A 14,122-nucleotide genomic window follows, 5' to 3' on the forward strand; every position below is an offset into this window, starting at 1 on the left:
ACCTCCGCCAACACCCCACCGCCTTCCTTCACTCTTGCCGCCCTTCTGCCCTAGTCCAAGCCGGTTGTCGACCACCGCCTTCTGCGGAATCAAGCTCAAACGCGGTGTTACCGCCGCATCAAACCCGTTGCCGAAAAGTAGCTCAGATCTTCTTCCTGGTAGCCTCGCTGACACCTCACCATGTTGTGCCATCCATCTCCACGCCACGCCAACTGCTAGTATCGACTCAAGGTCATTGACCGGCCATGACACCTCCGTTGCCTTGCAAGTGTTGGACAGTTTGCCTAGATGACTTTTTTTGGCTTTTTTGTCTCATTTTTTCTTTTGTCAATTGAATTGATCCGAGTCATTTAAATTGAAGATGAAGAGGCTGAGAGAGATGATCATCGAGGACTCTTCGTCATCGGAGGAGGAGGAAGATGACAATGACTTTGAAATGGTCGTTCGCATGATCTACAATTATGATATTCGGCAACTGAGGAGAGGATCACAGTTCAGCCGCATACACCTGAACACTGATACAGCGGAGGGCCATGTCAAGATTATGAGAGATTGTTTCAACCCTAATCCAAGCAATCCGGAGAAGTATTTTCGTTGGCGCATGCACACAAGTATATTTCTCACCATTACAAATGACGTGGGGAAGGACGATGATTGGTTCAAGCTCAGGAGAAATGCATGCGAAGATATAAGTGTGAGTGCTTTGATGAAGTATATCACGGTTCTTCGAGTGATGTCCTATAGGTGTTCGACTGATGCCATTGATGATTATGTCTGCATTGGAGAAGATACAATCTTGGAGGCCATTTGAAGATACACAAGAGTCGTGATCGATATCTTTGGGCCGGAGTACATGAGGCACCCAACGAGGAAGACACCGAGAGGCTGTGTGCATTGAGTGAAGAAAGAGGATGGTCTAGGATGCTAGGATCAATTGACTGCATGCACTGGAAGGTCGGTACAAAGGCCACTACAACAATCCAACAATCATTCTTGAGGCTGTTGCATCAAATTGTCCATGGATTTGACATTTACTCTTTGGATTTCCTGACTCTCATAATGACCTAAATGTGCTATTGAGATCACCAATGTTTGCTAGGCTTGTTGCCGGAGAGGATCCTCCTTGTAACTATAAGGTCAATGGCCGTGAGTACACGATGGTTTACTATCTTGTGGATGGCATCTATCTTTCATGGGCTACAATTGTCAAGACAATTCCGCGGCCAAAAGTTAACATATCTCACTTTGCAACACGTCAAGAGTCGACAAGGAAAGATGTGAAGAGAGCTTTTGGTGTGCTTTAGAAGCGATTTGCCATCGTTCATGGCCATGCCGAGTATTGGAACCCCAAGGTTCTATGGCAAATCAAGACATGTTGCATCATCTTGCATACCATGACATTGAAGATGAGAGAGGCATGCATGAGAACTATCGGTACATCATCAATGGGTATCCCGTTGAGCCAGAGCACGATACAAATATGATACAAAGATTCCTTGCAGTGCATTGCAGGATCGAGAACCGAGAAGTTCATACCCAGCTCCAAGATGATCTTGTGGAGCATCATTGGTATCTCCATAGCACTTCGTAGTTGTGCTTTTATCATGCTATTTACTTCATTTGAACCCTTATGTGTGTTTGAATTTGAATAATTTAGTTTGTAAACTATGAATTTGTAATATTCATGAATTGTGCGAACCTTAATTATTATGTTTGGATTTTATTTGTATGCAAACATATAGTTGCAATGTACTATGTAAAATTAGAATTGATTTTTTTTTAAAAACAAAAATTTACTCCGCTAAGTAAAGGATCGGTTAGAAACGACCATTTTTAGAGGTGCAAAAGTACTCCACTAAAGAATACTTGGCCGTTTACTCCTCGAAATTTTAGGCGGCTGGTTAGAGTTGATGGAAGAGCATCTCTAGTAGATCCATTATATCGTGGTACTGTAAAGCATTATAAGCGGAACATTAAACCTATTTTGCGGTATCGTGTGGATCCCGATTACGGTAAAATTGAATATTCCCCGTGGTCTTCTTCTTCTTCCTCTCATCAACGTCTCTCTGAATCCTTGCCGCCGCAAACCCCACACAGCGCGCAGTCACCTCCGCACATGATGAACCAGGTGTCGCCGCACACCTCACATGCCGCCTCGCCCGCTCCCGGTCGTGCGGTGGAGCATCGACCAGAGCCGCGACTGCTTGTGCAGCGCCCCCGCACCTCGTCGGTGACACCGACGTACCTCCCGTCCACAAAACTGCCATGGCGGCTGCGGCATGTCGCTCTCCCTCCCAAGGAGCAACGCACGAAGCTCGTGCTGGCCTGTAAAAATCAACTAGAATAACTTCGAATTGTGCCTGTCCGACCGAAATTTGCCCGGAATCGAGACCAATAAGATTGATCTTGGTCGGGACGAGGACTATTCTGGCGGTTGGATCTGCAACTTCCCTCCTGCCAACCATCTTTTTTAGGTGAACTGTAAAACTCCGTGAATCCTGAACATCCAAGGGATTGGAGGCTTGCTTTAGGGTTTCCCTCATAAATATGTGCAGGTCATCCGTTCTCGACGGATCAGGTCGGATAAGTTTTTTTCGTTCAATCCCTGTAAAAAAAATGGTTATTTTACAGTTTTGGCTTTTTAAGGGGTCTGCTAAAGATGTTCTATGACACGAGGAACAATGGAGGGTCGACCCCCACCCGATCATCTTTTTACAGTTATCAACACACAAGTGAATCACTACATGACTACTACGAACAAACATATAAGCCGACTCCATCCGTCCCTAATATAAAAACATTTTTTATCCTACGGTAGTGTAAAATATGCTCTTATATTATGGGCAGTGGCGAAGCCAGGTTCTGGCTGTGTAGTCGCTTGACTACACAGCAATTTGGCAAGTCAAAAATCGGTATAGTGGCAGAACAAATAAATACTATAGATCGGCTCAAAAGAAAAATGCTATAGAAAATGACTACATAGGCCCACGGTCATCTACGTTGTGTCACCGTTTGGCTTGGCAAATGAAAGCAAAGTAAGTCGTAATAACTTCCTTGATCGCATAAATCATGTGATTCTCCTCTCCATCTTTTGTGTTTTCATCGGTATAAACCGAAATCATTAATTAAGAGTACTCGTTGCAAAGAACACTCCACTTTCCCAGATCGCGACAAGTGATGCACATACGGCGCGTCACTTGTCGCAACCTGGGAGTTTTCCCTTTTCCGTAGATTTGTTTATTCAAAACGCTTTATTATCTTTTAAACCGTGCGTCCAAATCTCGAACCGTTTTCATCATTGGATTTCTCGCGTCGAGATCTTCAAAAGTAGATCCCATGTTGATAGCTTTTGACGAACTTTTTTTTCATGAAAAAATCGGGCGAAAAAACCGAACCGGGAGCACGGTTTTTTCCCTTTTCGAAAAAGGCACACCCATACCTCTCGCGAAATCATACCCATGCCTCTTGTGAAAGCAAAACCGTGACTCTCGTGAAAGAAAAAAAAACAGAAAACACGTTTTTTTCGTTTCAGAGAGTCACGGAAAGCACAGCCATGCCTCTCGCGGAAGCAAAACCGTGACTCCCACGAAAGAAAAAAAAACTGAAAACGTGTTTTTTTCCTTTCTGAGAGGCATGGCCGTGACTCTCGCGAAAGCACAATCGTGCCTCTCGCGGAAGCAAAACTGTGACTCTCGCGAAAGAAAAAAAACAAAAAATGTGTTTTGTTTTTCCCTTTCCGAGAGGCACGGCCGTGACTCTCGCGAAAGCACAACCGTGCCTCTCGCGGAAGAAAAACTGTGACTCTCGCGAAATAAAAAAAACAGAAAACGTGTTTTTTCCGTTTCCGAAAGGCACGACTGTGACTCTCGCAGAAAAAAACCGTGACTTTTGCGAAAGAGAAAAAAACACGTTTTTTCACGCAAAATAATTTTTTCCTAATTTTTTGATCAAAAAGCTAAGGAAGACCGGAGGAAAACCAAAACGTCGAAAAAACCCGAAAAAACCGTTTAAAAGGCCGAAAACGCGTGCGGAAAAATAAAAAAATCCAAAGAAAGCGTCCAGAGCGCGACACGTGGCGAATGGCTGAGAGCGCGCTAAATGGCGCTGATCGTTGCGAGGCTCCCGAAGAAGCGCTCGTTAACTAATTGCTCCCGGTGTAAATCTCTAACCTCTCCAAGAAGTGATCTTTGGTTTGGGCTTCAAGCACGGCCAACCTCCGGTGAGCCGTGAGCCGTGAGCGACGCATGACGCATCATCGTCATCGGTCAATATCCAGTCCAACACCAATACGAGGCAATTGCCTAGTGCCCCTTTTGGTTGTAGTTAAGTTATATCTTCCTTCTCAGCTTCTCTAGTTATCTTCCAATTTTCTTATCTCGCGAGCAATATTAGAAACTAAGAGATTGTTCCTTACAAAAAAATATGTCATTTTTCTTAGCCATATTTTCTCAGCAATATCTTGTTTTTGTCAGATTTTCAGTTTGGTAAATGGATAGCATGTCTTCAGTCTGACTCGAGTAATGGAATAGAGGACAATTTCTTGCATCATTGTCTCATTATATACTACTCATATTAATTTTCTACAAAAACAAATCATTATAGAAACTTGACATCACAAGGTTTTGATCCTGGCACCGCCACTGATTATGGGACGGAGGAAGTAGCGGTGAAAATAGAAACTACCCCAGCCTCTCATTAGACGAAGGTTAGAGCACCAGGTCTCGTCAACTCGACTAAAGCAAAATAAGAGAAAACATCGAAAGGAACTGAGGCATCCAGGAGCTTTTCCCTCAAAAGTAGAACAAGCAGTATCAAGGTTTTCCACAAAATACTTTTCTTTTTCTGACAAAAAATGAATTTTATTGACTTCAAATGAAGAATCAAATGGATACATACACGATGAGCACTCATCAAGCCACTGGGCTCAACTTGATCATAGGGCGGTCTTGCCAAGTGAGACTCACGACGAGAAGGTGAGGCCGGATCCACGGAGCTTGTCCTCGACAATGGCATCGATGCGCCGGGCCATCTCCGGGGTCATATGGTTCACCCAGTCCCCCTCGACCCCCTTTCGGAAGAAGGTTTCATGCGGGAACTTGACGAACGTCCCACTGCTTCCTGTTTTGTTGGCGTCGAGGCCTCTCATCGTGTCGATGCTGCACATCTCGGCAATGTCCGTCGGCAACCCCGCCGCCTCCTCGGCCGGCGAGAACGGCACGCCGAGGAACCGCGCGAGCTCCCTGACAGCGCTGACCGGATCGGCCAACATCTCTTCGTACCTCAGGAACAGGACTCTCCCCGGAGCTGCTTTGCTCGCTCTCCAGTAGCCCAGGATGTGGCCCCAGATGGGGCCATAGGGGTTCTTACCCTCGCATGCCAGCTCGAAGAGGTCGGAGAAGGATGAGTTGCTGTTGCCCCCTGCGCTTTTGATGAAGTGCCATGTGGAAACCAGCATGTCCTTGGGCTCCCTGCATGCATGCCGCTCTCCGTTGGTGACCGGAGATAAGAGAACAAGAAGCAGCTTGACCGTGCATGCTCACGAAGTTGTAGTATTACCTGCAGACGAAGATGATCTTGCAGTCGGGGTTGTCGGCGAGGGAGCGAGGCAGCATGGAGTGGTGCATGTGCGTGTGCAGGAGCCTAGGCGACGGCAGCGCGTCCAGCTTGGCTTCCTGACCAGCGCTGAACAGGGCCTCCATGAAGGGGACGCACTCGTGCGGGTTGAGGCGGAGGAGCTGGTGGTCGGCGTCGGAGAGCGGGTAGGCGGCCCGCGCCATGGTCGCGAAGGCGAGCACCTTGAGACAGGTGGTGCCGCACTTCGGAGGGCTCGCGAGGAGCACGTCCCTGGGCCGCGGGGTGAAGCGCCGCTGGACGGAGATAAACCCAGGGACGAGTTCGTTGAACAACCAGACGTCCTGGTAGAGCCGCAGGTGCAAGTCCGGGCCGCCGATGCTCGGGAAGGCGGAAACTATGTCTGCGTACTCATCCGGCGGGGAGATCACGTGGTCGTCGTCCCCGTTGACGTCCTTGAACGGCACCGGGCCGACGAGGCAGGACCTGTCTAGAGCAGCCATGGCTATGCCTTTGTGTGCGCGGGATTGATGCTTCGTGGTGGCGACTTGAAACTTCTCTATGCACGATGAGTTATTTAAGGGATCAGATTTAGTCCAATGGTCCTTTCTTTTCCAATCTTGATTCCGATCTGTTTCTTCAACATGCAACTGCGAGGTGTACTAATCCGTTGGGTCTGACATCCGAATTGCATTGATAGTTTTGATCTTGCTTGAATCATTAACTCATCAAATGGCTCTACCTTCAATTAAAGGATGGCTTGTTTTCAGTAACTATTTTATTAAATTTGAATCAAGTTCAAGATACAAATAGAAAAAACAGGACCACAACCGGTTGGGCTCAAGATTACATAACTCACACATAATCTACGAGTGGCTCGCGCCAGCCAAACTGGTTGAATAAATGTTGCACAACCATTTTCTGTCAACTGCGAGAGGCCACAAGCGTCCGCACGTCCATATATTGTAGTCATAACCACATACGAATTAACCTGCAGAAAAAATTACATACAGATTAAATGATGTTTCGTGAGAAAACACTTTAGACAGAACTTTGCTTTTGTACACCCCTCTAAAAAAGTTTACAAATTATGATGCAGATTAAAGGTGGAGATTATAGGTTACTCCTTCGATCAAAAAGGGTATTATAATCTTTTATATCCAAATCAATTTATTCAATATGTTTGATCTACCAGAAAATATGACGGTAGCTTTTTTAAGTAACTTTAAGTTTCATGTAAACATTTAAGGGGATGTATCGAAGCAAAACTCCTTTAGACAATGCTTGAAGAAGCTTGGGAAGACAGGCAGCAACATTCGTCCATGCCCTAACGACTGAGAAATGATTTGTGATTTCACTAAGCGGTTCTTTCGAATATGTTACTTCTTATTACAAGTCTCATACCCCCCAAGTGATCCACATGAGGAGTCCTTGAACTACCATGGGGCACTGAAGTTATGTTCTGATTTTTTTTTCTTGAATACGCAATAGCATGTGTATTGTCGCATTAAAGAAGGAGTGGCAAAGAAGACAGATACAAGGCCTTTTGTCCATGTGTGTGTGGTGGGTGTCGCGGCTAATTCTTGTGATTAGCATTGTTCGGATTTCCTTGTCCATCCACCGTTAACTATGGAAGTATTTTTTCCTACGGAAAGCATGCATGCACTCAAACGTGGACAAGGATGCTCCAAGAAGGAGCTACATTCAAATTACCAACCATGCTCGATGGGCTGACCAAAAGACCCCAACATCACCAAGCTCTCAGATGAAGAAACAGACGAAAGGGTCTTATTCTCGTGGGTTGGCCATGAACCCATGATGGAAAAACGTTAGCCAAGCTCAAATGAAGAAGACGGTGAGAAAAAAGATATGCAAAACTCACGTAATAAGTTGGTAATGTGTCTCCCCTGAGACATTGATGGCCGGCCAATCATAAGCTGGTGAAGACAAAAACAAATGGAAATCTCTTGTCGTAATTCGGTGTGGAGTGGAACCCGCGCCGAGCCCTCAAGCTAGTCATAGTGGCTAGTACTCCCTCCGGTCCTTTTTAGTTCACATATAAGATTTGTCTGAAGTCAAACCTCGTAAACTTTGACCAGATTGATAGAAAAAAATACCAACATTTTGAATGTGAAATCAACAACATTAGATGCATCATGACTTTAATTTTCATACTATATAAATTTAACATTATGGATGTTAATATTTTTTCATATAAATATGGTCAAACTTTACGAAGTTTGACTTCAGATAATTTTTATATGCAAAGTAAAAAGGACCGAAGGGAGTAACATAGTGCAGTCCAAGACAAATTTGCTTATGTGGCATGTATTTAATGAGGAGAGATGTGTTTTGAGCAATATAATATGTTACTGTAATGTAACGCTTCTCAAGAAAAAATGAGTCTATAAGCAAATAAATAAAGACAACTACTACTATGTTACTTTGTTACTTTGCACTACAGAGGTAATAACTCAGACTAGTGTCATATGCATGACAGTAGTGTAAGTTACTCTCCACTGTGACCAGCCTGACTCACAAGGAGCGTTGGCATCCGCAGGTGCCATGGTGGAAGGTTGTGGTGGCGGCCAGCCATGACGGGGTGGTGGTGTTGGGCTGCTGGCGGTGGGGGAGACCACACCCTCTTCAGTCCAACAATTGTTCTCTGTGGTACCTAGAGTGCCAGCACCCCAGTTGATCCACCTGAAGATGCAGAGGAGCAAGCGACAATAGGCGATGGCGCTGTAGCATATGTGGCAAGCGACAAGTTCAAAGGTGGTTGTTGGGTCGAGTCCACGGCCCACTTGACAGAAGAAGCAGCCGTCGTGGCTTTCAGACCTAGCTTGGCCCTGTTAACTGTGTTAACAGTCGCCTCCTTTAACTAGATAGATGTTGCGATGTGAAGATAGGAAGGAACTGGACGGCGGCTTCAGCTGAATGTTTCATCTTATCTTGTAGCTGTGTGGGTGGTTGGGCGGTCAGTTACAGTAAAACTCAATTCCCCTCTCGAATTCGTGATGAACCCTAGTTCCACTTCATAGATTGAGAGTGTTCCTTACAGTTGGTATCAAATTCGATGGTCCTAGAGCTTCCCAAACACAATCACGGCACAAGGTGGCGAGATCGTCACCGAGCAGCGGCCATGGACAAGCTATCAGAGGAAGGGTGCGGGGTCTACGAGCTACTCCATGCTGATTTCACGTCAGATTAGGGCCAGCCTCAAGGACCAAGGTGAGGCTCTCCTTGAGGCTACAGGGAAGATGATCGAAGCGAACATCACAACAGTTGATGGGTTGATTTCGGCAACGATGGATGGCGTTTGAGCGGAGTTGAACAAGGAGCTCGAGGAGATGTGCACCGGTCAGTGTAATTAAGGACTCAACGCCAAGGATGAATAGATTGTCATCATCGCGTACGGAGGGCCACGGGCTTGGTGAAGCTGCTTAGGATTTCAGCGGCTTCAAGCAAGATCACATGGGAAAAGGTCAACCGTATGTTCCTCCTCCAAACCGTGGTGCACGTGAATCTCAATTCCCTGCTCGCAATTCTCACTACTGCAGGAAGCCTAGCAGTGGAGGATAGGAAAAGCTCAGCAGTGGCGGGCGAGGCTCCCAGGGGCGCCTGCCACTGACCTCATCTACTGCTTACATGGCATCAGTGGCGGGCGCGCGCCCACCACTGGTAGACTCTCTGTAGTGGCAGGCATATCTTACTGTATACTGTTAGTTGTGGTGCCCAATCTGGGGCACCCGCCACAACTACATGTCCAGCCGCCAAAACAAGCACAACAATAAACAATAACTGCAACTAACATATGTGATTATACACATAACAACATAAACATTACAATAGACGTGTCTCAGATTAGCAGCAGCACATTTAACATAACAATAATCCAAATACAATAAAGTAGATGTACGCATTAAAGTACAACTCAGTTAACATCATTAGTACACATAGCCTTCTCAACGAGCCTCAAACATGTTAGATACATACAAGACATCATGACAACAACAACACGATAATGATAATGAAGTGGATAAAGATAATCAAATTCTTTACTCGCCCACACGGTCTTGCATACTTCGTGGTTGATTTTCTCTTTGCGGACAAAGTTGGGGTAACGATCCTGTACTTATTTTTCAGTCTTATATCCTTTATAGCTGTTATTCTCGTAACCGTGCACTTTTTCATTGCATTTCTCCTCTGAATCATAAACTCCTGAACTCTTCTTATAGTACACGACATACCAGTTTTACTTCATCTACGAAGATAAATAAACAAACTAACAAGTTAATTTCATAGTTATCCAATCACATAAAGCAAAATCATGTAGCAATCTTCATAGCATCATAGAAAATACGTTCAGAAGCATCGATGATACAAATGACATAAAGGCAGTTCACTAGTAGTTTAGAAGCAAAAGTTCGGCTCCATCATAGCAACATAGAAATGAAGTTTACACACATCGAACATATAGATCACATAAAGACAGTGCACTAGTAGATTAGAAGTAAAAGTTCAACTCCATCATGAGCCCTCCTCGCCTTCCAACAATTTCGTGATATTGGCCTGCGCGGTCGACTACTCGCGCACTCTCGACGGCTGCTCGCGCACTCTTGGCTGCTACTCTTGTGCTCTCAGGCGGCTGTTCTCGCGCTTTCGGCATATGTTGCAGCACTTTCGATGTATGACCGAGTGCTCTCGACATAGGCGAGCATGATCTTCGTGTACTCAACCACCATCACGACGATGTCTACAGCTGTAGGAGTTCCATCTATGGATGTAGGAGTCCTAACGAGGCGTCTCGGCTTCTCCATCTAAATCGCATTAAACAAGTTGACATTTAGATAAAAGACATTTTTCATGAAAACAAATTTATGACAGTGAAAAAGATATAACTGTTACAGCAACACTCCATATTTGTCCTTTGGGTGGACATTTCTCGGTCTTAAGTTGGTGTAACACCCTCGATGCGACTATATCTCCCACGTGTCGAGGCACGACTTAGAGGCATAATCGCATTGAAGGTGTTACAAGTTGGTAATCAGAGCCTTCCCTGACCTTAGGAGCCCCATTGCTTGATCGTTTTTAGCAGCCGAGTTGTGTCTAGAAAAATGTTTTGAGTCATTTAGGAATTATATATCGGAGAGTTTAGGAATTCTTTTTACTTCCCAGTCTCCTCATCGCTCTGGTAAAGCATCCTGACGTAGAGTTTTGACTCTTCTCTTCTCAAATTTCACTAAATTTTTTTTAGGATCACGCAGGTATCTTGGAATCGTTCCGATGGTTTTATGATGAGAACATTGTCTTGGTGCCTCCTGTCAGGGGTTTAGTGGAAGTGTCCCGGGGAGTTGAGCTCTGAGGTGTTGTCATCATAATTTTATCGTTGCAATTCTGGAATACCTGAGTTTAGTACGCCGACATCGAAAATCTCTTTTATGCAGTTCATTGGTGAGATAAGCTCGACGCCACCCAGTACTGGGGCGGGAGTTCAGGAGTATCGCCATTACTTGTATAACGGATGCTTTTCGAAGGTTGAGGTAGATGGTTTCCGAAGTTTTTCTCGGTTATGTGTTGAAGGATGGATACAGCTGGATGTAGGATTTGCTAGATTTGGGTGAGATATTATGCTTCCCCTGTATCCCCAACACCTGATTGCATAACCGGAAAGGTTCAGAAGTTTCATAGGTGGGAATTCTCGTAGCTCTAGTTTCTTCTTCCACGGATATTGGTGTGAGATTGGGATTTCTTACCGATTATTCGTTCTTGAGCCGTACCTTGTTGATTTATTTCTCTACCTTAATTCTACGTGGCTTCTCAATTTATGGATATGTGACCATTTCAAGAGGAATGCATTCGTTCATTTTATTCGGATGTGAAGACTATATGTTGCAATTTTCTTTCCGTTGGATTCAGCTTCAATACTTATCTGTCTATGTGCTAACGGTGGTCAACCTCTTCAGGATGGCTCCCGCTAAGAGCACTAGTCAGAATCAGAATCAAGATCCGCCACCACCTCCACCTCCTCCGGAGGCATGGCAAGCTGTGATGGCCGCAACCAATGCAAACACAAAGTTGATCATGCAAATTCTCCAAGAGTGCAATCAAGGCAACCAAGGGAATCAAGGCAACAATCAGAATCACTTTGCTACAATCAACCAGTTCCTTGCTAACGGGCCAAAGACTTTCAGCAATTGTGTTGAGGCAACCGATGCTGACGATTGGCTTGTGGATCTGTGCAAGCATTTCGAGTGCAGTAACGTCAGGCCTGAGGACTTCGTCAAGTTCGCTTCCTTCCAACTCAAAGATCAAGCTGCAGAATGGTTCCAGCAGTACAAGGATTCCAGAGGTGGACGTGTTATCACTTGGGATGAATTCCGTCAAGATTTCCGAGCTCATCACATTCCTCAGAGCGTGGTTGAAAGCAAGCGTGAGGAATTCCGCAACCTAAAGCAAGGCTCTTTGTCTGTCTATGACTACAACAAGTTGTTCCAGAAGCTCGCCCGCTTTGCCAAGCAGGACGTCCCTGATGAGAAGAGCATGATATACCAGTTTAGGGGTGGTCTCAGAGAAGAAATTCAGCTCGCTCTTGTTCTTTTTGAGCCCTTGAGGTACGATGAGTTCTACAACATGGCACTGAAGCAAGAGGCCGCTCAGTTGAGGTGTGATGCTTCCAAGAAGCGAGTCAGAGATGTTACTTCTTCTTCCTCTACTCAAGTGACCAAGCAGCAGAAGTATTGGCTTCCTCCTCCTCCGTTCCGTCAGCTGTATCAGCAGAAGAGCAAAGGTGGCAGTGGTTCTTCCCACCCACCCAACCCCGGCTTTCAGAACAAGACTTCGTCTCAAGCTCCAAGATCGAGTGCTCCGTACCACCGTCCGCTTTCAGAGGTCACGTGCAACAAGTGCCAACAGAAGGGTCACTATGCCAACAAGTGTCTCAACCAGAGGCGTCTTCCTCCTCCTCCTCCTGTGAGATCGGCAAGTACAGCTATGGTCAAGCATAACCCCAAGCACGCTAAGGTCAACTTGCTGAATGCAGCTCAGGCAGAAGATTCATCAGATGTGATTATGGGTAACTTTCCAGTTAATTCTTTTCCCGCAAAAGTTCTTTTTGACACTGGTGCATCGCATTGTTTCATGTCAAGATCATTTGTTTCCAAGCATGACTTCGTTTCGCAAATGTTGGGTAAACCTATGGGAGTGGTTTCTCCGGCTAAGTCTATGAGGGCTACTTCAATAGTCCCAGATATTTCTATCATGATGGGTGATTTCAAGTTTCTGGCTTCTCCAATGGTTCTTGGTAACTCGGATATTGATCTTATTCTCGGAATGGATTGGCTTTCTAAGCACAAGGCTCAGCTTGATTGTGCAGCCAGGCAGATTCAATTGACTCATTCGTCTGAGGATGTAATTGTCTTTGCCGCTAATGATGATACAATCCGTCTGTTTTCTCTCAATGAGAAGGGTGAACTCGATGCCATCTCGCAAATTCCAGTCGTTTGCGAATATCAAGACATCTTTCCAGAAGAGCTCCCAGGAATGCCTTTGCACCGGCCAGTTGAATTCGTCATTGATCTTGAGCCCGACACGGAACCTGTGTGCAAGCGTCCTTACAAGCTCGGACCTGAAGAGTTGAAGGAGCTGAAGAAGCAACTCGATATTCAAGAGAAAATGGGTCTCATCCGGCTTAGTTCTTCTCCGTGGGGTTGTGGTGTTCTTTTTGTGAAGAATAAGGATGGAACGGACCGACTTTGTGTTGATTACCGTCCATTGAACAAGAAGACCATCAAGAACAAATACCCACTTCCCAACATCAATGAGCTGTTCGAACAACTCAAAGGTGCTCAAGTATTCTCCAAGCTTGATCTCCGTATGGGTTATCATCAGATTCGAATCCGTGAGCAAGATATTCCCAAGACGGCTTTCAGGACAAGCTTTGGTTCATATGAATACACTGTCATGTCTTTTGGCCTCGTAAACGCTCCTCCGACGTTCTCTCGCATGATGAACTTCATCTTCAACGCCTACACCAATGACTTCGTTTTGGTCTATCTCGACGACATTCTGGTTTTCTCGAAGAACAAGGAAGATCATGCCAAGCACTTGCGTTTGGTACTCGATAAGCTCAGAGAACATCAATTCTACGCCAAGTTCTCCAAGTGCGAATTTTGGCTTGATGAGGTTCTTTATCTTGGCCATATCATCTCTGCCAAGTGTTGGAAATATGCCCTAGAGGCAATAATAAAAGCATTATTATTATATTTCCTTGTTCATGATAATTGTCTTTATTCATGCTATAATTGTGTTATCTGGAAATCGTAATACATGTGTGAATAATAGACATCAACATGTCCCTAGTGAGCCTCTAGTTGACTAGCTCGTTGATCAACAGATAGTCATGATTTCCTGACTATGGACACTGGATGTCATTGATAACGAGATCACATCATTAGGAGAATGATGTGATGGACAAGACCCAATCCTAAACATAGCACAAGATCGTATAGTTCGTTTGCTAGAGTTTTGCAATGTCAAAGTATCTTTTCCT

The 14,122-nt window shown here is 45.2% G+C and overlaps 1 protein-coding gene across 1 annotated transcript; it reads right to left on the reverse strand.

Annotated features, from left to right (window-relative positions):
• Positions 1-4,896: 4,896 nt before the first annotated feature.
• Positions 4,897-6,074, reverse strand: LOC119289535 (cytosolic sulfotransferase 8-like). The gene is made up of 2 exons (XM_037568838.1): positions 5,557-6,074; positions 4,897-5,468 (listed from the first exon to the last, which is right to left on the reverse strand). The coding sequence occupies exons 1-2, from the start codon at positions 6,072-6,074 to the stop codon at positions 4,961-4,963; spliced, it is 1,026 nt and encodes a 341-aa protein (XP_037424735.1). The 3' UTR covers positions 4,897-4,960.
• Between the last annotated feature and the right edge of the window lie 8,048 nt (positions 6,075-14,122).

The sequence above is a fragment of the Triticum dicoccoides genome, chromosome 4A, assembly GCF_002162155.2.
Source record: "Triticum dicoccoides isolate Atlit2015 ecotype Zavitan chromosome 4A, WEW_v2.0, whole genome shotgun sequence".
Taxonomy (NCBI): Eukaryota; Viridiplantae; Streptophyta; class Magnoliopsida; order Poales; family Poaceae; genus Triticum; species Triticum dicoccoides.

Bases quoted from the DNA above. Each gene is read 5' to 3' on its own strand.
- LOC119289535 (XM_037568838.1), bottom strand. From the start codon at position 6,074: ATGGCTGCTCTAGACAGGTCCTGCCTCGTCGGCCCGGTGCCGTTCAAG. The intron at 5,469-5,556 runs GTAATACTACAA...GCATGCATGCAG, and splicing joins AAGATCATCTTCGTCTGCAG to GGAGCCCAAGGACATGCTGG.